The sequence below is a fragment of the Heterocephalus glaber genome, unplaced genomic scaffold (assembly GCF_053883595.1).
Source record: "Heterocephalus glaber isolate CG9 unplaced genomic scaffold, H.glaber_assembly_v1.0 deba00001457, whole genome shotgun sequence".
NCBI lineage: Eukaryota > Metazoa > Chordata > Mammalia > Rodentia > Bathyergidae > Heterocephalus > Heterocephalus glaber.
Window position 1 is genome coordinate 35,576,888 of NW_028258305.1, and position 24,894 is coordinate 35,601,781.

General features: G+C 36.7%; 1 protein-coding gene across 5 annotated transcripts in view; it reads right to left on the bottom strand.

The window, feature by feature from the left end:
• Ttc27 (tetratricopeptide repeat domain 27) overlaps nt 1–24,894 on the bottom strand; it is a 254,203-nt gene that overhangs the window by 106,485 nt on the left and 122,824 nt on the right. For all 5 annotated transcript variants that reach the window (XR_015453011.1, XR_015453012.1, XR_015453013.1 and 2 more), the window contains exons 14-15: nt 8,663–8,761; nt 1,512–1,564 (exon numbers count right to left, since the gene is read on the bottom strand). Coding sequence is in view for 1 of the 5 variants with exons in the window: in XM_021253706.2 (XP_021109365.1) it covers nt 1,512–1,564; nt 8,663–8,761 (152 nt within the window). In the remaining 4 variants the exon portion in view is untranslated. The remainder of the gene's footprint in view (nt 1–1,511; nt 1,565–8,662; nt 8,762–24,894) is intronic.

Here is a 24,894-nt window from a genome sequence, read left to right on the forward strand (position 1 = left end):
TTAAGAAAAGGTTAAAGAACAATATGCAAGAATTATCTATACAGAATTCCAAAGATTAGTGGTCTAGAAGATAAAATAGAGCATATCAAGAGCCTTACTACATACAAAATTATCTCAGTAACTAGAAAAACTCATTGAAATCACTCTACAACTATGACAAGGATTTCTCCTACCCACTCCTTTAAACCAGAGGTCTCCAGTGGATTTAATATTATCAGTTGCTATCAAAAACATAATATTATTTTCTGAGGAAACTCTAGAACAAACAGTACTCTATTTATATAGATTATCATCCAAGAGCAAAGGAAGTATTTCATGATCTTCACAAATATCTTGTGATTCCACAAAGAAAATTAAATTAAATTTGAAATTAAGGTCAAATAAAAACAGAAATATATCTATCCTTTAATTAACATATTAAAACTCTGGCAATAGCAATTGCCTCTTCTCTTTCCCCTGCTTTTTGTAGCCAGTCAATAAGCCAGTCAGTTGTCCCCTTTATAAACTGTTTGGCATCTGCCCTTTCTTTTTCCACTTTAGTTATCTCATGCCTGGATTGTTACAACAGCTGTCTCTTAACTGTTTTCCCGGCCTCCAGTTTCCTCTCTAGTTTGTCTAACACACTGCTACCAGATAAATCTTCCTAAAAATCTTCTTTCTTCATGAATTACCCCACCAAAATCTCTGGCTTTCTATTACCAACAAGATGATCTCCATTTGTTCAAAAATCAGAACACATAGCAATTCGCCCCAAACTTACCTTTCCAATCATCTCTCACCACAGAGCTCACATTACACTATAGCTGGACAATATTACCCCCATCTTCTAAAATAATTCATTCATTTCTGTCACTCTAGATTTGGTCTCATTGTTTCCCTTGCCTAAAGACTTTCCTTTGTCCTCCATTCCCATCCTTCAAACTTAGCTTGGGTACAACATAAGTATTTCTGAACCAGGATCACATACCTCCTTCTCTTCTGAGACCCTCACAGGTCTAAATGCGTGCCTGACACATAATAAGTGCTCTACAAATATCATCTACTATTATTGCGGCCCCCTTTGTATTCTCATTTGATACTCATCACATATAGCTTTACTGTTAATCAATTTTTAAAATAATATGACATAGTATTTTATTTTTAACCTATAATTCCTAAATATACTGATTCATATTTATTTAAAAATTTTCATGTCTAGTACAAAGCAAGCAATAAAAATCTATTAATTGAGTTGACCAAAAGCATAATTCCTTTTATCATGTAATGAAATTTAGTATGTGAAACCTGAACACCAAATAAAGATTTCAAGTAATATTTTTTATTTTATTACATATTAAATGTTTCTAGGAAATAAGTTACACATTTAGAATTCTCTAGTAAGTTATAACTCACGTAAGGGTGAAAAGGGGGAAAAGATAGAATAAAATATAAGGCCTCAATATTCAATAGGAGAAAATAATCATTCATTAATTTTGGAAGCACAGTTCTTCATATTTGTCTGATGCACTTACTTTTGTTTTAATCGGATATAGGAAGTTGATAAATTGTTCCAAGCTTCAGCATTCTGAAATGATAGAGAATCCAGCTGTAGAATATTCTCACTTAGGAAATACTTATTGAATCCAAAAATATAAAAATATAATATACACTCTTTTAAATCTCAATTTTCAATAAGGTATGTTTAAAAGCAAAATATATAAAATTAAACCAAAATGTACTTTTATAATTTATAAAAATTTCAAAAACTTGTCAAGCAATGATATTATTATACTATTATATTATTATACTATTATAGCACTGATTTGGAAATTGCTAAGATTTTATTTTCAAATTAAGATTTACAAAATAGTTGGAAATTTTACAAGATAATTCATAGAGCATATAGATTTATTACAAAGCCAAGGAATGTAGAACATTGGTTTTTGTATTTTAAAAGGCTTTTGCCTTTTACTATCATCTTTCTTCATCAGATAGAGTAAGACTGAAGAGTGTTCTCCAATGTTACTAGTTTATCATTAACCAAATACATTTCTCTACCTATTCCTATACACAATACAAAAATAAAGTTTTTAGAAAAATGTTGATGTCAACAAGAATGATATGGATTACATTTGTTCTTTTTCCCACTTTCAAAATAAAATATACAATATACAAGTTCCATATCTATGATTCAAAAAATTAAGCGGTACTAAATCTCCTCTTCCAGACAAGACAAAGTTAGTACAGTACCAGAGTAGCTCTCTCACCATACAAAGCTACAAATTAGACAAAATATAGGAAGCAACTATTTTGGAAAAGTTGGACAACAGGCAGCACAGGAGTATGATCCTGGAAGGGAGGGGAAAATTAAGGTGTCTCAGCAACCAACCTAGCCTTCTGTTTAGAGGCACTTTCAGGACTGCAGCACAGAGAGGCAAAAACCAAACAAAGCACAGCAAGTCTTACTGAGATGAAGAAAAAAATCAGTGTTCAGGGTCAAAAAGGCAGCTGGAATTTGCAGAGCAAAATACCACAGAAGAGAAATATGCGCTTCAAAAATGAGCTCTAGAAATTTCAATAAACATCCCCAGAGTCCTTGGCTGAATACTGTCATCCACATGCAAGACAAAACTTCTTGAGTCTGACAGAGAACAACCACCAGAGATCTGGGAGCTGAATGAAAATCTGGAAGCTACACAGGAGTTATTCAAGTTCCAACCAGATTAGAGAGTTCTTTTTGATTATTCATGGCATTAAATTTAACCCCAGAAAGGTTATACCTTAAGAGAAGGATTTTTCTAAGAAAAATGCCAAGTTTAGGCTTATCCTAACAATGTTTAAACCAAGATGATCCAATTAAAATTTTAAAATAAAAACCTTCTGAAGAGAAGAAAAAAGTCCAGAAAGTCACCAACACAGCATCTACAATACATAGGATACAATAAAGTTAATGATGACTATGCAAAGAAGCAGGAAATTTTCATCCTTAACCAAAGGAAATATCGGTTAATGGAAACAGTCCTGGAAATTAAAGAGATGTTGGAATAAGCATACAAGGACTTTACTATATTATATAGATTATGTTCAAAGAGTTAAAAGAAAACACAAACACAACGAGAGACTGATTGGGAAGTCTTAGTAGAGACATGAAACTGTTAAAAAGAAAATTCTTGAACTGAAAATTCTATTATCTGAAACAAACCTAATGAATAGGTGTAATGGCATGTTAGACAATGCAGAAGAGAGAACATCTCTGAATTGGAAGACATTGCAACAGAAAGTATATCACAGAACAAAACCAAAGCACAGGAAAAAAAATAAATAGAGCTTCAAGGACCTACTGGGCAAAATAACAGATATAAGTACTTGAAAGCAGAGTACGAAAAAAGAAGGAGAAAAAGAGGAAGGGGTGTGGTTCAGTGGTAGAGTGCTTGAGAGCCTAATATGTATGAAGTCCTGGGTTTAATCCCCAGCATAGAAACCACACACACAAAGAAATCTGAAGAAATAATGGCCAAATTTTTTCCCAATCTGATGAAACTTTAAGCCCATAAATCTAAAAAGTTCACCAACCCTCAAGAAGAAAATGTACAAAGAAAACTACACCAAGCTACATAATTAAATGGCTGAAAAACTAAGATAAAACAGGAAAACTTAAACACAAAAATTTAATGCACAGAGGGAGAAAAATGTAACCAAAGAATACAAAGTTAATACACAAAAGTCAACTTTTTCTTATTCTTTTGGTGTAAAACTAGAAAATAATGTTTAAAACAATAACATAATAGCATCAGAAACATGATCTAGCAATTTCACTTTCAAGTTTTTGTTTAAGAAAAATGAAGACCTGTGCTCACAAAAACATTTGTATTAGAATGACAGGTGGAAATAATCCAACAATCCAATAACAAGACGAGGTATTAGGTATATTCATATAATGTAATACCATACCTCAATAAAAAGAAATGAAAGGCTACTACAACTAATGACACACGAAAATGTGAAATATTTAACAAGTAAAAGATACCAGAAAAAAAAAGTTCATAGCCTATAAGTCTGCTTATACATAGATACAGAAAAGGCAGAGGTAATGTAAACAGAAAAAATTAAGAATAGTAGTTGCTGAGCTGGGGATTTAGCTCAGTGGTGCCACCACCTACCTCACAAGTGCAAGGTCCTGAGTTCAATCCCCGGTATCAAAAAACAAATAAAAAAGGAAAAAAAAAAGAAGAATAGTAGTTGCTAAGAAACACAAGGGTAAGGGAGTTCACAGTGATGGCAGGTAGGACAGGAAGGAGCTCTCTGGAATGACTGGAATGACATTTTAAAAGGGGTATGAGTTATACAACAGTATGAATTTATCAAAACTGACCAAACTGTTCATCTGAGATTTATATTACATTAAAATTATACTGGGCCGGGGATTTAGCTCAGTGGTTCCGCCACCTGCCTCACAAGTGCAAGGTTCCGAGTTCAATCCCCGGTACCAAAAAAAAAAAATTAATTATATTGCACGTGTGCCCAGCATGGTGGCACGTGCCTGTAGTCCCAGCACTCAGATGGCTTGAGTTCAGCCTAGGTAACATAGTGCCAGGGCTCCTCAAAAAAAACAAAAAAACAAAAAACAAAAAAAATATATGTAGGGATAAAGAACAGATATAGATGCACCTGTATTTACAGGATGAAAAAGGAAAAAATATTGAAATTCCATTTCAAGTATTCAGATAATTTGATCTGCATTTGAGATGAAAACTAGATTCCAAAAATTGAAGCATCCATTAAGTAAATGCCTGTTAATAGTGTGTTCATCAACCTTTTTTTAGCCCCAAAGAAGCTATGTTAGTAATTCAGTCATTTATGAAAGCTAACTGCAGTAGTTTACATGCATATAAAAAAAAATGTGATCAAGAAGTTGGAAAACAAAAACAAACAAAAAAAAGAAATTGGAAAACATAAAGTAGAACATGATTGGTATTTAACACCTTAAATAAAGATCTACCACCATAATCGCTACTTTCTGTTCATAATTTCCATGGAAAGCAATTTTGGTAGAATATTGGTGTCAATACAAGAAATGAAATAAATATTAGGGCTGGGGATATAGTTCAGTCACAGCGGGCTTGTCTAGCACTTTTGAGGCCCCAGGTTCAATCTGTACACTGAGAGGGAAAAAAGTAAAAGAAAAAAAGAGAGAAAGAAAGAAATAATAAAGATTAGAGCAGAAAGTGAGGAAATAGAGACTATTAAAATATAGAAATTTAATGAAAACAAAAGTTAGTTAAGTTGGCAAACTTTTACACTAACCAAGAGGAAAAGAGAAAAAATTTAAATTACTAAAATCAAGAATGAAAAAGGGTCATTGCTATCAAGCTAAGAGAAACAAAAAGGATTATAAGAAAATACTACAAATAATTCTATGCCAACAAATTACATAACCTAGATAAAATGGACACATTCCTAGAAAGATGCAAAGTATCAAGATGACTCTTTAGGAAACAACATCTGAATAGACCTGTAACAAGAAATTGAGTTAATAATCAACACCTTCACAAAAAACCCCAGGAGCGGAAGGGTTCACTGGTGAATTTTACAAAATGCTCAAAGATGAATTAACACCAATCCTCACAAACTCTTCCAAAAAATAGGAGATAGAACTTCTAACTTATTCTATAAAGCCAGTATTTTTCTGTTGTGGTTTATCTGGAGATGCCCCTCCCACAAAGTCTCATGTGCATAATAGGTGGAGCTTTTAGAAGGTGACTGGATTATGGAGGCTTATAGGTGACTTGTTATTATGAGGTGGGGTACCAGTTGAAAGGGGCCAGTCACTGCGGGAGTGGCCTGGAAAGGATTAACCCCCTCCCCAGTTTGGTTTCTCCCTTGGTCTCTCAGCTTCCCGGATGCCACGCCCATTCTGAGAGCAGTTAGTTCTCTGTTGGGCCCTTGCACCATGCTGTGCTGCCTTGGGCCAGCCAACTACGAATTGAAACATCTTCAAACTGTGAGCCAAAATAAACCTCTCCTCCTTTAAGCTTGCAGGTGTCAGAAATTCGTCCCAGCGACTAAGAAAGAGACTAAGACATACTGTAATACCAAAACCAACCAAAACATCACAAAAAAGAAAACTATGGATCAACATTCTTTGTAAAATATAGACACAAAAATCGTCTATGAAATACTAGCAAAGCAAATCCAGCAAGCTATTAAAAGGATTATATATAATGACCAAATGGAATTTATCCCAGGAATGCAAGATTTGTTCAACAACTACAGCAACAACAACAACAACAAAGATTGGTTCAACATCTAAAATCAACCCATGTAATATATTGTGTTGCCAAACTAAGAAAAGGAAGCCATGTAATCATCTCAACCGACACAGCAAAAGCATTTGACAAAAATCCAACATGACAAAAATATTCGACAATCTAGAAATAGAAAGTTTCTTCCTGGGAATATTTAGGGCATATACAAAAAAACCCACAGCTAACATTATAATTACTTAGTGGTGAAAAACTGAAAGCTCTCCTGCAAAGATAAGAAAGAAGATAAAGATGACTGCTTTCATCATTTATAATATTCTATAAGAAGGGCTAGTCAGATCAATTGGGCAAGAAAATGTAAGGCACCTGGATTGGAAGGAACAAGCAAACCTATTTCTATTTCTAGATAACATGATCTTTTACAGAGAAAATCTAAAGGAATCCACTAAAGAAAAAAATAGAACTACAAAATGAGTTCAACAAGGTTGCAGGATACAAGACTAACATATAAAATTCAAATGTGTTTCTATAGTAACGACCAATCCAAAAATAAAAATGTGAAACCATTCCATTTATAACAGCATTAAAAAGAAGAAAATACTTAAGAATAATTTAACAGAAGAAGTGTAACACTTATATTCTGAAGAATAAATGGAAAGACATTCCACATTCCTGGATTAGAAGATTTAGTATTAAGGTGGCAATACTCTCTATAGTGGTCTACAGAGTCAATGTAGACCAACACAGAAACTGACAGTTAAAATTCCATATGAAAATTCAAGGAACCCTGAATAGCCCAAACAATCTTGAAAAAAGAACAAAGAGTATTTACATTTGGCATTTTCAAAAGTTACCACAAAGCTTCAGGAAATAAGAAAGTGATACTGGCATGGATAGACATATAGTTGGTAAAAAATAACTGATAATCCATAATTAAACTCTTACATTTACAGTCAACTGATTTTTTTTTTTTTTTAAACCAGAGCACAACACCATTCAATGGGAAAAGAATAGTCTTTTTAACAAATGATTCTCGGAAAACTGTATATGCACATGTAAAGGAATGAAACTGTACCTTACACCATACACAAAAAATTAACTTAAAATGGTCCCTAGACCTACATGCAAGAGCTAAAACTGGGCCGGGGATTTAGCTCAGTGGTTCCGGCACCTGCCTTGCAAGTGCAAGGTCCTGAGTTCAATCCCTGGTACCAAAAAAAAAAGAGCTAAAACTATAAAACTCTTAAAAGAAAAGGTAAGGGTAAATCTTCATAGTGGACTCTTCAATATGACAATAAACATATAAGAAATAGAAAAAGACTGAAGAGCTAGATATCATCAACATTTTTTTATTTGTTTGTTTTTTGGTACCAGAGATCAAACTCGGGACCTTGTGCTTGTGAGGCAGGCAGTGGAACCACTGAGCTAAATCCCCAGAAACATTTTTTTAAAAACACAAACTTTTTGTGTTTCAAAGGACACTACTGAGAGAGAAAAAAAACACCCAAAGAAGAAAATATTTCCAAGTTACAAAGGACTTGAACTCTTACAACTTAACAAAAAGACCTAATTAGGTATATACTCAAGAGAAATGGAAACATAGGTCCATCAACGACTTGTAACTGAACGTTAATAGCAATAGGCTTCATAACAGTCAAAAAACAGAAATAATCCAAATGTTTATCAACTGATAAATGGATAAATGTGATGTACCCATAAAATGAAATATTATTTGTCAATAAAAAATAATGAAGTACTAATACATGCTACAACATTGATGAACCTTAAAAACAATCTATGTAAAAGAAGCCAGGCATAAAGTCCCAATTATTGTACAAGTCTATTTATATGAAATGTGCAAAATAGGCAAATCTATAGAGACAGAATGTGTATTAATGGTTGCCTAGGACTAGAGAGAGAGAGAGAAGGTGTTTAAAGGGAAATGAGGAATGACTGCTGGTAGGTACCAGAGTTTCTTCATAGGGCAATGAAAATTTATAAAATTCACAACTGAAAAATCACTCAGTTATACATTTTAAATGGATAAACAATATATGAATTACTACCTCAATAAAGCTGTTAAATAAAAGAGATGCCACACTAAAACCTTTCAGTAACACAATTAACATAGGGAGCATATGTTAATAAGTGGAAAAATATACATGACATTGCTGTATCATTCAATATATATTTTTAACTAAAATGTTTTACCAAAATTATTTTCTAAATGTAACCATAGCTATTATGAGGAAAACTTATTTCCAGACTTATAAATCCTATGCCTTGAAATATGACCTTCCATCAAATGTACATTTTCTTCCACCACAAAAGGAACTGCTGCTCTGAACTATACATAACAATGCACCTAACTTAAGAGAATCTTAAGGAGCTGAAACAGAAGGATGGCCAAGTACACTTACATCAGGTTCTAGGGTCACACAACGCTGAAATGCCTTTGCTGAGCCTCCATAATCTTCCAAGGCCAAATAGGCACAGCCTAGAGAAAACCACACTCCAAGCTGCAAAAAGCAGAAGTCAAAGTCATTCAAACACACAGACATAAATTTACAGGATACAATCTGAAATTATTTAAGATATTATCAACAAACATACCACTATAAAGAATTTGGAGCTCTACAAGGTGTAATAGAAACTATATTGAATGTTTAAGCTTTAAAAATATTTAGTATGGGGCCGGGGATTTAGCTCAGTGGTTTCGCTGCCTGCTGCACAAGCGCAAGGACCCAAGTTCGATCCCCGGTACAAAAAAAAAAAAAAAAATTTAGTATGGGATTTAGTATGAGGCTGGGGATTTAGCTCAGTGGCACCGCGGCTGCCTGGTAAGCCCAAGGTCCTCAGTTTGATTCTTGGTACAAAAAAAAAAAATTTATAAAAGACATATTTATCATTAATTCTCAAATAACACCCGTCACTTCAAACACACATCCTACTGTGCTTGCCACTTTTCTGAAGAAGTTCTGGAAGTTCTCTCTCATGAGTATCTTTATGAAATGTGATCAAAATATGGTGAATGCTGAGACTGAATATTGTCCATTATAGTGTGCGCTCATTTACCTTATTCAAAAATCTAGCAAACACACGACTTCTAGCTTGTCCCCAAAGTCAAAAGATCAAGGAAAGGTAAATGTTTTGAATCAATTCAGGACATCAAGGCAGCCAGGACGGTGCAACTAACAATCATGAAAGAGGACTGCCTTAGAAAGTAACAAAATGGAGGGAAGGGAAAAAATAAGAACCAAGATATGTCATGTACAGGTACAAATTCCCAATGATGAATGTGTTCCTAACGTCTACCTAAAATGTACTAATAAATTTAATGAATAAAAAAAAAGAAAGTGACAAGAATAATAGTTTAAGTGTGTACAAAAATGGGGCTAGTATTTTGAGGGTAAGTAATGCCAATGTGTCTTTTACTACAATAAATTTTAAAAACTTAAACACTGTATTCTTCAGTCATACTTTGTAAAGATTTGCCTTACATTTAGTTAAATGTATGAAAACTAGCAATGGAGATAAATTTCTTACCTAATTTTCAAAACTAATATAACTCTGAAAGCATGTACAATATCATTGCTCTTTCGTTGAGAAAGACCAAATTCCTTAAATGCAATGGAAAGCTTTGATTATAAGCCTTCATATTAGAATCTGACATTATAAACCTCAGATTAATCAAATATTTTTTATTGATCATCTGCTACATAAAAACAGTATACAAAGCATCAGCAGATTCACAACTGATGAAAGTCTCACAAACTTAAAAGGACAAATTTCTGCTTTTATCTTTAATTAGGCCACAAATAACTTCTGCAGTTTAACCACGAATTCACCCTAGTATATATCTGCAAAGGCATGCCTGAAAACAATGGCTCAGAATCTGGGTTACCAAATAGTCATACAAAATGTAAAGCCTGACTTAAGTCAATAAAATTTGGGAACACTAATATTTAGAAAAATAGGTAAAATAGGAAGTAGCTATTCAAATTACAAAAGAAGTTTTTTTTACAACACAGGGTTTCCTTAAAATTCAATAGCCCCTATCAAAAGGGAGATAAAACTGAAAAAATTCAATGAAACTAGTCATAAATTCAAATATTATGAGTTGCTTGTTTCAGACATAGACAACGCAGCCAGCAGCAGATACAGCAGTATACAGAAGTCTATCTTTTTTTTTTTTTAAAGCAGGGTCTCACTATGTAGTACTGTGTAGTTCAGGCTAGCCTTAACTCAATGTGTAGTCCAGACTGGCCTCGAACTCATAGTGATCCTCCTGCCTTGGACTCCCAAGTACTGGGACTACAAGTGTGCCTACAGGACTGGGAAGTCTATCTTCTTAGTGACCTACGGACAAATATGAACAAAAGCAGAAAGGTGGGAAACACTTTAGTGGGAAAAGATATGAGGTAGCTATTATCTGTCCCCAACTTCCTCAGAGGCAAAGAAGGAGACTGCTTCTACAGCCCCCTCTTCCCTCAACCCTTCCATTTGGCATGCTGAGGGCTGAAAGTTCCTTGAGCAGATGAAGATTTTCAGCAGCAGTTAGAGATAAGGCTTAGAAAGCAAACATCCTTGGGCAATTTAACACTTTGCCATCAATTCACAAGCAGCCATAAATAACCATTATCAAGAGCCTTTATGGAGAACAGATTTTGTTTGAGGTGTAGGTAATGCCTGAAAAGAGGGTGGTGTGAGTCTGGGAGGAAGCAGAAGACTAGGTTGAAACTAAAAGTTCACTTGTCTGAATTATGGCACTTCAACTTAAAACCAACCTCACTGCTCGGCTTTCATGTGGTTATTTATAGAATGAAATGAAAAGGCTTCAATGCACCAAAGTGCACTCACTGAACCTGAGGTACTTTGAGAAGACCTGAAGGCTGATTCTAACTTATAAAATACATAATACAAGCCCTCTAACTTCCAACCAAGTTTAAAATTTCAAAGCCTGTGTTACATTTCATCAATTCTAAGGTACATTATTTTTCCACCATGTAACATATCTGAAATAGAGACACATCTTGTCCAGAGTTTCAAGAGCAGCAGTTTTTTATAAAGAGAGTGGCACTTAAAATAAAGGTGCCCCCTACAATTGATAGCATCTTAGCTATGATGAATTACAGCAGTAATGTTAGCAGGAATGAAGAATATTTCATTCAGGGACTGAATTAGGAATAGAACTGTCCTCAAGGTTCTCAAAATGCATGCCCCTTGCTTGCTTTCTACAATAGCAAAGAACAAATACTCTTTCCCGTGTGCTATAAAATCCAGGGTAAAATCAAAATCTAAATAAGGAACTTTATTTTTCAATCTACCTAAAAAGATTTACAAAAGTTACAAAGATTTAAAATTAACAATTACCATACAGCTCTAAGAGACTGGAAATGAAATTTACTTGCTTTTAAGTTTTAAAAACCAGTTAATATTTTGTAATTGAATCTTCAAACCAAAATAAATTTAATGAAAATCGTACTTATGACTTATCTAACACAAAATACTACTATGGTTCTCTTTTCTTTTTACTCTTGCTTATTTTAGTAGTTGTATTAATAATTTGCATCGCAGGAAAAGCCTAAGATCAATTAACTATTTTTGATAACATATATTTATGACAACCCCTCCACACATTCTATTCTCTGAAATCATGCAAGGCTCTTTTTCAGTACTCTAGGATCTTCTAATTGCTCATAGCTGACCCATTAAATTATTCATCCCTCTTGTTTCTCAACTGAAGCCTTCAGAATTTGAGGACTAAGGAGAATATTTGATGCCTTTTTCATTTAAAACTATTATTTAAACTATAATTACCGATAATGACTGGCATCTTGGTTCAGAAAGATCATACTCTTCAGACTAGGGCATCATTAAAAAGAAAAATTCAAAAGAAGCCTCAAAAAACTCTCACACAGCCCTCAAAGTCAAGGTGAATTGCCTGAATACCAAGATCTTTAGCACCTAACCTAGAGCAAACAGAGAGAAACAGAATGCTGCCCTCATTACATGTTCCGGTAGCTATATTTTTTAAAAAAGCAAAAGGAAATGGGTAAAATTTATTTTAATAATATTTAATTTTGCATACTCGAAAATGAGAATATTTCAACATGATATTAATATACAAAATCACTGAGATATTTTATATTCATCTTTTTCATACAAAGTCCTTAAACTCTGATGTGTATCCAATACTTAACACATTCCCATTGGCTTGAACTCTCAGTGGTACATGCACAGCTGTCCCATCGGGGGCTTGTATGATCTGATGAGACTGTCCCACGGTGCCCAATGGACCCTCCACCAGTGCAACAGCTGCCAGGCAGTGAGACATATGAATTACAGCCCCATCGGGAGTGTGTTAAAGCAACACTTCCAGTGCCCAGTGCCCACTGTATTGGGCAGCACTGTTCTACATTATTACCCTGAGATAGGCATGGAAACCCTAGAATACTTTACATCCTTCCCTTCTTTCTCAAGTAAGGGCTCCTCTGGCTGAGACCTTCCCATGAGCTCCCAGCTTTCATATACTACAAGCACTGTTGCTCCTCTCTCTATACAACAGCAACCAAAATAATCAGCACTCAGTGAGCATCTATCTGTGCACCAAGCGCTGATGCCATGAGTCTTCTACACATTACCTCCTGTATTCCTCAGGAAAACTCTGCAAGGTCATTAATGTCACCTTTATTAGAAAGATGTGAGGAGAGATCTGACCCCCTAAGTGTGACTCCAAACATCTCCACTTGGTCAAAATGCCTCCCACCACACCATCCTGCCCCCACACAAGCCATAACTTATGGTGATACTATCTTTGTCACAGATAAAAAGAGAAGGGAAAAATAGTGCAGATACCATATGCTAGGAACACCCAATAGATGGACTTTTTAAGAACCAGAAGCACACCTCTTTACCCCCACAGGCTCCCTTGACTGAGCTATGCAGGTGGACAAAGAAGCAGCAGCAGAAGGAAGAGAAGAGCTGAGAGGAAGATCTCATCAAAAAGAATTGGGTAAATGGAGCAAGATAACTGTTTGACAGAAAGGCTCTGTCTGAAATTTCTACAGCACTCACTTCCAGGGCAAATCAGGAAGGCAAGCTTGGGACAAGTAGGCAATGATCTTTAAAATCTGGTAGACATCTAGGTGCAGCTGTGCATGCCTGCAATCCCAGCACTCTGGGAGGTTTAGGTAGGAGGATTATGAGTTCAAGGATAGCACAGACAACTTAGTGAGGCCAGGTACTCAAGAGGTCCTAAGTAACTGCATGACTTCGACCTTGCCAGTTAACCTCTGAGTCTCAGTCTCCCAAGTATTAATTGATGGAGGTGGGCTAGGCTACAACTTCAACTCTTCAGACTTACCATATTCTGAAAACTCAGAGGAGACAGTGCTCAAAGCTACACTAGTGCCATCTAGTGGCAAAATAAATGCACTGACAATACAAAGAATTTTTTGATCACTTTTTTTTCATTCATTCATTCATTTTATTGGTACATCTTAGGTATACAATATGCTGACAATAATTATTTGGAATTTTTACCTTTACATGATGTATCTTGGTTCTTATTTTTTCCCCATCCCCCTGCCCTCCCTTCAACCTCTCCACCTCTTCCTATCTACAAAGACTTTGTTTCCATTTTTTCCTTTTCTCATATTTATTCCTTTCCCTTCTTCCCTTTTCTCTACCCCTCCTACTTTCCCTTCCCCTCTGGACCTTTTCTTCCTATTTCACATTATTATACATTTTAATCCTTATTTACACTTTCAGTTTCTCACACCACAGAAACTATTCGGTATTTACACGTGTCCTATTTATTTCACCTAAGAGTATTGCCTCAATGTGCATCCACTTAGCTATAAATGTCTCTAATTTCTCATTTTTTATGGCTGAGTAGTACTCCATTTTATTAAAAACCCACATTTTCTTTATCCAGTCTCCAGTTGATGGGCATTTGGGCTGTTTCCAAGTTTTAGCTATTACAAACTGCGCTGCTATGAACATGGGTGCACATATATCACTGTGGTATGATTCTTTTAATTCTTTGGGGAAGATACCCAGCAAGGGAATAGCTGGGTCAAATGGGATTAGTATTTTTTTTTTTTTGGTACCAGGGATCGAACTCGGGTCTTTCTGCTTTCGAGGCAGGTGGTGGAACCACTGAGCTAAATCCCCGGCCCTGGGATTAGTATTGATAATCAGTTGGTTTGAAGAGCTAGAATGGAATCAATTCAATTAGAGGCTTTACAGATCAATTCAAAAGAAGCCAAGGTAAAAATGAGGAAATGATTTGCTGAAAACCACACTGTAGTTCCTGGTGGACGGTATGTGTCATAAAGAGAGTGACTAAAATATTTATTAAACCTAAGTACCTAACATAAAAATTAAACAATTTGTTACTCTGTGGGCTAAAAGTAAGCACCAACAGATAATGGGCATAAATTACTTTCAAAATTACAAAGTGGGGCCAGGGATTTAGCTCAGTGGTTCCGTTGCCTGCCTTATAAACGCAAGGTCCTGAGTTCGATCCCCGGTACCAAAAAATAAATAAATACAAAATAAAATAAAATAAAATTACAAAGTCAATTTTTACAAGAGTATTTAAAGCATATCTGTAATAGGTACCACTTGCTTATACATCATTTTCTTTAATTATAAGCCTACTACTCAATTTTCCTTCCTCCCCATGGCTTCCACAGAATGAATAAGCGACAGGTTCATGCTTTTTGCAAAACTGACTTATAGAATCATTTGTTTTGAATTTTTTTATCACATATAGTAAAAGCTAACACTATAATCTAAAAGCCATGCTGTACTCCCCATTCTCTCCTTCCTGTATGCCTATCCGCCTCCCATGACTGAAACACAGCTGAGCTGCTGGATGTAGTTTCATTAAACAGGAAATGACCCAAGCCAAATCTGAGACTGATATCAATATTGTTTGGTAGTAGCTTTTCCTAAAGTGATGCTTGATATTCATAATTTTTAAATGTACATTCCCAACTCTTTCATAACCAAAATCCTCATGTACTAAATTCTGCATTCTCCTCCCTAAGGAAGCACAAGTCTTAACCTGTCAGTTTCTCTGTCTTGCTAAAGAAATGATTCTCCTTATTTTAGGGTTTTCCTTTAAACTAAAGGAGCAACTGCATTTTGTACATATTTTTCATACAGGCTATTCATTGTTGGATGTTTTTTCTTATTCTTATCTAGATCTGGCTGCACAGTAAATATTTCAGTGGGTTCTTGTATTTGCCCACTCTTTCCAGAAGATTCACAATGTGTTTATGGATCATCTGTATGTGAGACTCTCTTGTCAGATAGACTTCCCTATTAAGATACAGGTAATATGGCTATTATTACCACAGTGCAATAGGCAGGAAAGAAAAGTACCACTATGTAACACCTATTAATGAGAACTTACTATAGGCCAGAAATATGCTAGGCCCTTTACATATATTGGTCAACTTTTCTCAGCAGTAAACTGACATAGGGATTGTAATCTCCATTATACGAAAGCTCAGGAAGATGAAGAGATTTGGTTATGTCATGCTCCATGGGGTTCCTAGTATTCAGAACCAGGTTTAAAGCAGCAAAGCTTTTGCCCTCCCCATTATACTTCAGTCATAGCCACAGCCCAGATGTTATCACACTGCTCATATTTCTTGGCAGTTATGCAAGTTAAAACTTGGGAGTTTCATTTTTTATTGCTTACCAATATGAGAAAGAAAGAACAAAAAAGAATCTCTTTTTTTCTGTACATATTATTCACATATGTTCATCTAGTCCTCTCTACTGCAATGTGAGCTTCTACCTCTTCAAGTCTTCTCATCACACATACTACAAATTCACAAAAGAAGCTAATTCTACTGCAAATAAAGATACTTTCTCCTTTCATAAACTAAGGAAGAGCATGGTATAAGCCTCTGGGATCACAGAGAACTATGTGGCAGAAGTCTGGTCTTGTGGACATCAATGCATTGGGAAGGGAGGCCTCGGTTCCTCTGTAATTCCCTAGTCTCAAAGAGGTTCACCTGGGCCGGGGATTTAGCTCAGTGGTTTCATCGCCTGCTGCGCAAGTGCAAGGACCCGAGTTCGATCCCCGGTACCAAAAAAAAAAAAAAAAAAGGCTCATGTGCTAGATGGTGCCAAAGCATCAATCTTACTAAACCTTCACTCTGCTTGTAAAGAAAGCCCCAATGGTTTTTTCATTAAAGCAAGAAAAAAGTTCAAGTTTGAAGGTCTGGAATTCAGGGCTCTCCATAGCTTGGCCTCAACCAAAGGTGTCATTACTTCCAAACATGTTATCTCCAAGAGGTAAGCAGTGATGAGGTTGGGGGGACAGCTCTGGAACAGGAAGCACCAGGCTGAAACCCAGCTTCAGCCATCAGAACCTACAGCATCACGTACAGATTACTCATCCTCCTATTTCCTCATCTGTGAAGGGAGGGTAAAAACAGTAAATGCTGCAGTGGTTGTGCTGAGGATTAAAGACATATGTAAAATATTACCGAAAATATTCAACAGTAGTTGCTGTTATCATTAAAACTGAATAAAATATAAACAATCAAATCCTACAGTTACCAAGAAATTTTGGTCTCTACACAGCTGGTATTTACATCAGCTAGTTTCCTGTCCTGGAACACATTTTCCAAATTTTTTTCTTCCCATCCAAATCCCAGCCATTCCTCCTAGTTCTCTGTGACACCCTCTGCTCCATTAGGACTTTCTAACCATTCACATCCTCATTCATCACTGGACACCCAAAGTATGTTGCCTACTTACTCTATCTTTTGGTTACACACCACATTATTCACACCTCTTCTTTCAATTCAACTCGTATAAACAACAGGACAGCAAGAATCCATGTCTTATAAAATCCTTATTTGCCCTTTAATCAAAAATGGCTTATAAAGAGTTCATACTTACACATCAGCTTAGAACATAAATGCTTACTGGAACTTCCTATTCTGACGCTAATGCTCCATCTTCCTTTCAGTCTCATTTGAAACATTATTCCTTGTTTCTGAGGTTAATGCCTTCATCTTTTCTCCTCATCCTATTCTCCCCTAGAATGATATTCCCTGCTTATCTTCTCCTCTCTGTCTATAATAATCCATATTTCCATTGGATTCAGTTTTTTGTTTCTGATTTTGAAATGCTTTACTTTACCCTCCTATCCCTTTGAGTTCCACACTCTACATTTGACTCTCATCTCTCTGACATGCTCCTAAAATGAACCCTCACTGGATGCGACACTCATTTCCGTACCATCACTTTCTCTTGCATCTTCAGAATCTGTCTCTAAAAGTCATCAGTGAGCTCAAATCTAATGACCTCTTCTGGACCCTCTTTGGACTTTACCATCAGGTGTGACATCAGTCCCTGACATTAGTTCCTCTTAGTCTCCATGGACCCTTCATGGGTGACCATCTTTCCTTCTGACTGAGATCTGATGTGTTCTGCTTCATTCACATTTCACTGGTGTCATTTCTTCTACCTTCCTCCACCTGCAGGGGATGCCCAACATTCAGGAACTTCCCTGCTCTTCTCTTCTAACAGTTTTCTGTGAAAAACTTGAAGCCAAGTTCATGGCTTCAACTCACTTCCATAAAAAAGCCCCATCTACATGCTTAACTCTAACCTCACTACTAGATTTTTTTCAGGCTTTTATCTCCAAGGATATCAGCCCACACTGCTTAAATATAGTACAATCTCCCCATATTCGACATCCAAAATCACATCACCTTCCCTGCAAAAGACATCTTCCCTTCTTTCTGAATTCTCTATGATTATCAATATAGACATTTTCTTTTTTAATCAGAAAACTGAGAAAACTGGCATCCTCTCTGATGCCAAGGTCTCCCTCAATCTTGCTAGTCCAATGAATAAACCCAGAAAAATTTCCTTTGTCATGAGACTTAGACCTGTTCTTTTTCACAAGTACCAGCAAAGCCCTTGATACTGACCTGTAACATTTGTTCCTTATTTAAAGTTCTTATACGATTTTTGTCATATTGCTCTTTTATTCGAAATCATAAGAGATTCCCCAAATCTGTAGAGTCAGATAACCCTAAACCAGGAGATTTGTTATGGTTTGTATCTAGATGTCCCCCCACCCCCCCACCCCCCCAAAGCCTCATGTGCTCATAGGTAGGGCTTTTGGGAGGTGGATGGATCAGGACATGTGATACTGGGCTTAAGGATGTATGATAGCCAAACTGGTTTAGTATAGTTCTGGGTGTGGAAAGTGGAAACCCACTCTGGGTGGGGTGGCACCAATCATCAGGCTTATAGCCTGGATTCAATATAAAGGGACAGCAGGAAGGCAGGTTACTTACTGCTGCTGCTGCTTCCTGCCTACCCTGCCATGGACTGTTTCTCCTCTGCAATGCCCCTCTGCCATGCTGCCCTGCCTTAGAATTAGCTAACTATGGACAGAAACATCTACAAACTGTGGGCCAAAATAAACCTTTCTTCCTTTAACTTTGGGTGTCAGATATTTTGTTTGTTTCAGCAATGAGAAAAATAACTAAGACAGCATTTAAAACCTTTCACAAACTACTTCTAGCCACTTCTTTCCGCTGTATACACTCTGTGTTCTGTTGGTAGGCTGACACAGCCTATTTCACTCCAGCATCCATATTTGGGCCACAACAGGCACTTGACAATGCTCAGTTAGGCAACCACAAAATGTACTGCTCACATTGCAACTTTTGAAAGTGAACCAGAACACTAAAACAATTTCAATTATATGAGTTTTTTAACAACTTATTTATTGATTAGTCAACCATTAACCAACAAATTGGCTTTTTTATATCACTCTATTTAAAAACCATTTTCAAAGAAAACATTATTCCTTGGAAAATAAAATAAATATTAAAGGAAAATTACATCTTATTTTGTGTAATTTGTGTGCTAATTACTATCACTAAAACAAATCATTTTAGCCGGATGTGGTGGTGCACGCCTGTAATCCCAGCACTCAGTAGGCTGAGGCAGGAGGATCGCTGAGAGTTCCAGGCCAGCCTGGGATACATAGTGAGTTCAGGGCCAGCCTGAACTACAAAGGGAGAACCTGTCTCAAAAAACCAAAATAAATAAATAAATAAATAAAATCATTTTATCTTCAATGTTTAACTTTTTTTTGCTTTTTTTAGTACTAGGACTGAACCTGAGCCCAGGGCTTCACGCATGCTAGGCAACCATTCTATAACTACCACTGAGCTACATCCCACCCTAATATTTAACTTTTAACTGAATGTATAGTGGCATTTACAGTAATGTCAGATGTTTCCCCCGACAGACTGAATTTCCAAAAATTTTACTTTGAACCTATTGAGTAAAATAAATTGAACCATTATGAGAAATAAGTTATTGGGTTTCTATTTAGGACATCTGATGTCATGGATATAAAACTTGCAAATTCAACATTTGTGGAGTACTATTAAAAGAGATAGTAGATTAATGGCTATGACCTTATCTTTCACATATATAAGAGAAAAATCTAGTATTGACTAATCTCCTAAACTAATTTTGTTCATTTTCATTTGTTCTAGATAAAAAGTCAAGCATTAAAGAATGACATGAAAATTCACCTCCTACAGCTGCATGCTAAAGTGTTACCTCTGAACATGGCTTTCTTAAACAAACAAACAAAAATCTACTGGCTTTTAGTAAATATTAATGTTTCTTCAGCAGGTAGGTCTTTTGGTTTTAATGTTGTCAGCGATATTCCAAAGGCTCCTGAGGTGCAAAGTAAATAAAGGCCACCTACACTGTCTATAATTGCACATTCATTCATTAACTCTTGAAAAATGTAAATTGAGTTTTCAATTCTCTAAAATTTTACTTTTCTTGTTTGTTTGATTTTTTTGAGATGGCTGTTGCTAAAGGAGATTTATGTAAACTATAAAAAGTCACCAAGTGATAGACACAGTATAAAAATAGTAGTAGATTTAGACCATACAACAAGTGAGCAATGCCCTTCCATAAGACTACTCTTCATGTGTTTTATCCTTGGCAGGGCTGCTCTGCCTTTCCTTTCTGTCTGTGTAGCCTCTGAGCTTCCACATTTCCAATAATCTTGGCAACTGGTAGCCAAACAACTTCATGTAACTCATGGGAACAAATGTCTGGTTTACACCAAGGGGTTGACAGAGACATTGGTATTTCTGCCTTTGCTAGCCAAGACCTGAAGCTTAACCACTTGAAGCATGCAGGCACAGTTAGTTATACCAGCAAGCACCATGCATGTTGTCCTTGCAAGGGAAATGTTAGCTGAGTTATATGTAGAAAAGGACTAAGGGGTTGGGACCAGCTACTGTCATTTTTTAGATTTAAAGGCATTATAAAGCAAGGACTCTCTTGCTGCAAGTACTAGATGAAGACTATGGCAGAAGATGAGAGAAAGAAGAGAATGCCTATGAAATCCATCCCATCTTCTTTCAATGTCACTATTGAGAACACAAATGCATTTTAAAATGAAAAAACCTGGGACAAACACTAAACTGGGTGGGCTGCTAGGATACCAGGCATACATGGGGGCTGCTACAGATGCTTACTGAACTCTCAAATGCATGCCTTTGCTCAAGCTCATCCTGCAAGCCAGATCCTCTCTTGAACATTAATCCAATTCCCATCATTCATTCAACATCTGACTCCTGCCTCATCTCTAGTACAAGCTTCCCCGGGCCCATCAAGCCACCACAACTGTGTACAACCCTTCTGCCTGCACATGCTTTTAATACTGCCAGTAATGTCACACAACCTTACCAAGGTGAGTGACCAACTGATTGAGGAAAGGAGTTAAGGAAAATAAGTTTTTTTAAAAGGAGGGGGAAAATGACAAAAGAAAAGGAAAAATGTGTTGGGTTGTGCTAGAAAAAAATGATAAGAAATAACAGTTTCCTTTTTCAGTACTATACATATTGGTTTGATACCTAAGCAATTTATTTGTTTCTCTTTTTGCATGAAAGTGGGGAGCAAAGGAAATAACAGCTACCTAATAAAAGGAATAAGGATTTATATTTTAATTCTTGTTCTGAGTCTGTGAAAACCTGCCTGGGAAATTTAATTCAATTTCCCTCCCACTTTCTTCAGCTTCCAATACCCCACCAACCCCAGAAGTCTAAGCTTGAATTTTAGTAGTTTCCCAGAGTCACCTGGGGAAATGGAACAGATAGGCATACCTGAATGCTAGCTAGGAATCTCAAAATCACAAATGTAAACAGCACATGTCTTCTGGTCCTCTAACAGATGCACCATGGACAATGCATTTAATTTTGTAGCCCACCCCTAGTATGAAACCAAATACTTCTATTTTTATATCAAAGTCATTTAAATACCTCTCTCAGTTTGCCTAAATTTTGTTATTAAACCCAATAATTTCCCTGGTATAAGACCAAATACTCCTATTATCAAAGCCATTCAAATTCCTCTCTGAGTTTGCCTAAATGTTGTTATTAATATTAATTGTCTGGTTAGATCAGAAAAAGAGGATGGATTTTTAAAATTCTGCTTTTCTAATTTCCTTTTATTGTGGGTCTTAAAGGAGACAACATAGCACAGAGGAGCACTCCTCCTTCAGAGATAGTTCAAACTTGGATCACAAGTTAAAATAAGTATATGGTGTGCAAGTTTGCATCTTGTAGTAGTTCTGTACAACTGCAGCATCAAATGTCTGCATATTTTGGCATAGCTAACAATAGCCTGTCTGAATTGGATCCATATGACAGGGTGCAAAATATCCTCACATAACATCTGTTTGTACTATGACTCGGCTTTGAACAATTGTCATTTCTTTGTCTATCTAAGTAATCAGTTCTAAATTGTATAATGAAGCCATCAAGCCCTGTCAAGTCCTCTCTTGCAACTTTGCTCACATTTTCCTTCCTTCCTAGGGTCCCTCCCACATTGTTAAACATCACGGCTAAAACTAGACCATTATTACATTCTCTTAACTCTGCCTACATCAAGCATCTCCCACAGCCAGTGTTGCCCAAACAGCACTCCTTGCACACTCTGTTCCTTTATTTGAAACAAGGCCCAAAACAAAACTACCCTGTAGTGGTTACCTGTCTGCCAGAGAAAAAGCCAAATGGTTTGGCCTCACATCTAAGGCCTTGCATAACCTGTGTCCAATCTAGCATTGCCACGGTAACTGCCCTATTCACCAACTTCTCCGAGCCCTCAATATACACGTGCACACCCACTCTTTTCTGCTTCTAGGGCTTCACACAGACTCTTCCCCTTCTGCTTGCCCTCAGCACTGCCCTCTTTTACTATTCAAGCACAACTTGATTTTCAAAGCCAAATCCAGCATTTTCTTTCATTGTCTATGGAAGGCAGAGATGTTCTTTTTGGCCTCACAGGACAAACTCGTGCTTTACAAAAACCCACTGAGTATTCCTTGATGTGTCACACTGTGAGCTAGTTTAGTCCGTCTGTATCACTAGACTGTATACACGTTACAAACCATCTGCTACTTCTTTATCCTTTGGTTATTATGTGCAGAGCAGATAATTAGTATTTATTTGTTTTGTTTTGTTTTGTTTTTTGGTACCGGGGATCGAACTCGAGTCCTTGCGCTTGCGCAGCAGGCGGCGGAACCACCGAGCTAAATCCCCGGCCCAATTAGTATTTATCTGAATAAGGATATTATTTATTCACCCATTCAAGATATGCTTATTGAATACCTCATATCTTATAGGCACTAGGAAAATATGAATTAATAATCATACCAATAAGAATTCCTGTCTTCGTGGAATTTACACTCTAGTAGAAGAAAACCAGATTTTTCTAAAAAAATAAGTGATATATAATATTAGAAGGTACTAAGTGCTATTGGAGAAAATTAAAGCTGGGAAAGAAAATTAGAAGTCTACAGTGGGGAGTGTGATTTAAATAAAATGAGCACAAAGGGCCTCACTGAGAGAATGATACTTGAGCAATGACTGAATGAGATGAGGGAACAAGGTATGCAGACATCTAGGACATTCTAGGTACAGGAAGAGCAAGTGCGGCAAGATCCTGAGGCTAGAATGTGTCTAGTGTATTCAGAAAAGAACAAAGAGGACAGTATGGGGGGAAGAGTGAAGAGCAGGAAGACAAGCGGACAGCTTTAGTGGGGAAAGCACAGAGAACGGTGAAGGGACTTTGGTTATTATCAGTAGTGCCATGAAGTGAGGGATGACCCATCTGATCTGAATTTGATTAATTTAAATGATCACTGACAATAGGCAGAAGAGGGCAAAGAAAGAAGCAAGAAGACCAGTAAAAGAGGAAATATAATTTTTTAAAAATTCTCCCTTTTATTCCTTTCTTTTTTTTTTTTTTGTACTGGGGATCGAACTTGTGTCCTTGCGCTTGCACAGCAGATGCCAAAATCACTGAGCTAAATCCCCAGCTCTAGGAAATAAAATTAATTGGGTGAGACAATGGGGTTTTGGAAAGGTGGAAAGAAGCAGCTCAATTCTGGACATAATTTTAAGGTGCATCTGCTAGGATTTGCTAATGGATTAAATATGGGGTATGTCTTAGTTACTTTTCTTGTGGCTGAGATGAAATACCCAACACCCACAAGCTTAGGGAGGAAAGGTTTATTTAGCTCATAGTTTGTAGAGGTTTCAGTTCCAAAGCAAAGTGGGCATTGCAGAGGAGAAGCAGTTCACGGCAGGCAAAAGACAATAAAAGCAAGCAAGTGACCAGCAACAAGCCTCTTTCTCCTTCCTTTAGGGTAGGTACCACTTACACCACTAATTCTAGCATACTAAACCTATCATTGCACCATGAATCAATCCCAGGATCACACACTCTAGATTCAGCCACCTCTGAAAAAGCCCTACCTATGACTGCACAAGGCCTGGGGGACATCTAAACAAAAGCCATAACAGGGTATAAGGGAAGAGGAATCAAGGATAACTTCAAGGGTGGATGGGGATGCCATTTACAGGAACAGGGATAAGCTTGGGAGAAACAGTTTTCAGGAGTAGGAAACATTTCAGATACTGGAGATGTTAAGTTAGAGTAACAAATGGGAAGATTAAGTAAGCAGTTAAAGTAGGGGTCTAGAGTTCAGGGGAGAAGACAGAACTGAAAATAAAATTCGAGGAGTTGTCAGTTACAGATAGTATTTAAAGCTATGGGAACTGATAAAAGCAAGAGAGTGAGTATATACAAAGACACCCAAGGACTTGGGAACCAGCAAAGGAGACTGAGAAGGAACAGCCAGTGAGGTGAGAAGAAAATGATGCTGCCGACATGTTGAAAACAGACTGGCAGCATGAGATAGCAATTCATGTCTGTGGTATACCTGCCACTGATTTAACTGAGATTGGGCAGACTAAGGGAGGGAATTCATTTCCTCACTTGAACAGCATCTATGATGAGGTAAATGTTAGGCAGAGGCTACTAAGATAAACAGGTAGTTTTCCAGAAAAGTAAAATTAATATGGAGTAAGTTGTTTTCTACTTCTAAAAAATGGTGTTATAATCAAGTTAGAGGAGGGTTTTTCATAATCATGGCACTACTGACATAACGGGCCAGATAATTTGCTATTGTAGAGGCTGGGCTGTGCCAATTATAGGACATTTAGCAGCATCCCTGGTCTCTCCCCACTAGAAGCCAGTGGTACACAGCCTCACTTCC